Source organism: Penaeus monodon, chromosome 20, assembly GCF_015228065.2.
Source record: "Penaeus monodon isolate SGIC_2016 chromosome 20, NSTDA_Pmon_1, whole genome shotgun sequence".
Lineage (NCBI taxonomy): Eukaryota > Metazoa > Arthropoda > Malacostraca > Decapoda > Penaeidae > Penaeus > Penaeus monodon.
The window spans coordinates 43073627-43074023 of NC_051405.1; the positions used below are offsets into that span (position 1 = coordinate 43073627).

Genomic DNA, 397 nt, shown 5'->3' on the forward strand with positions numbered 1-397 from the left:
GCGAGAGTCAGCGCCCTCCCCGCCCCCACAGACCCGGAAAGGCCGCGAAGGCTTCAGGAAGATGAGGACCGATGAGATACGAGAGGAAATCGAGCAGTACGACATGGCGAGCGTGCGCATGGAACGCCTCAAGGCCCTGGGGAGGTGTCCTCAGGAATCCGACGTGGAGGAGGCAACAGAGGATCCGTGGGCCCAGGATCTCCTGAATGTGGTCACCTCCCTGAAGGACGGCCTTGACGAGCTGACGATGACGGTAAGCTTCTAGAGATGTTGTGTTTAGTATAAATGGTGGTCACGAGGGATTTCCTTAAGGAGATCACCGTTTGTGTGCCGCAGGAATCGCGGGAGTCATGTTTGCTTCCCGTCAAGTGATCACCGTTTCGAGATGATCGTAAAA

The 397-nt window shown here is 56.4% G+C and overlaps 1 protein-coding gene across 1 annotated transcript in view; it reads left to right on the forward strand.

Moving 5' to 3' along the window:
- LOC119586003 overlaps positions 1–397 on the forward strand; it is a 5741-nt gene that overhangs the window by 3825 nt on the left and 1519 nt on the right. The window contains exon 10 of the mRNA XM_037934715.1: positions 32–253. Within this exon, the coding sequence (XP_037790643.1) occupies positions 32–253 (222 nt within the window). The remainder of the gene's footprint in view (positions 1–31; positions 254–397) is intronic.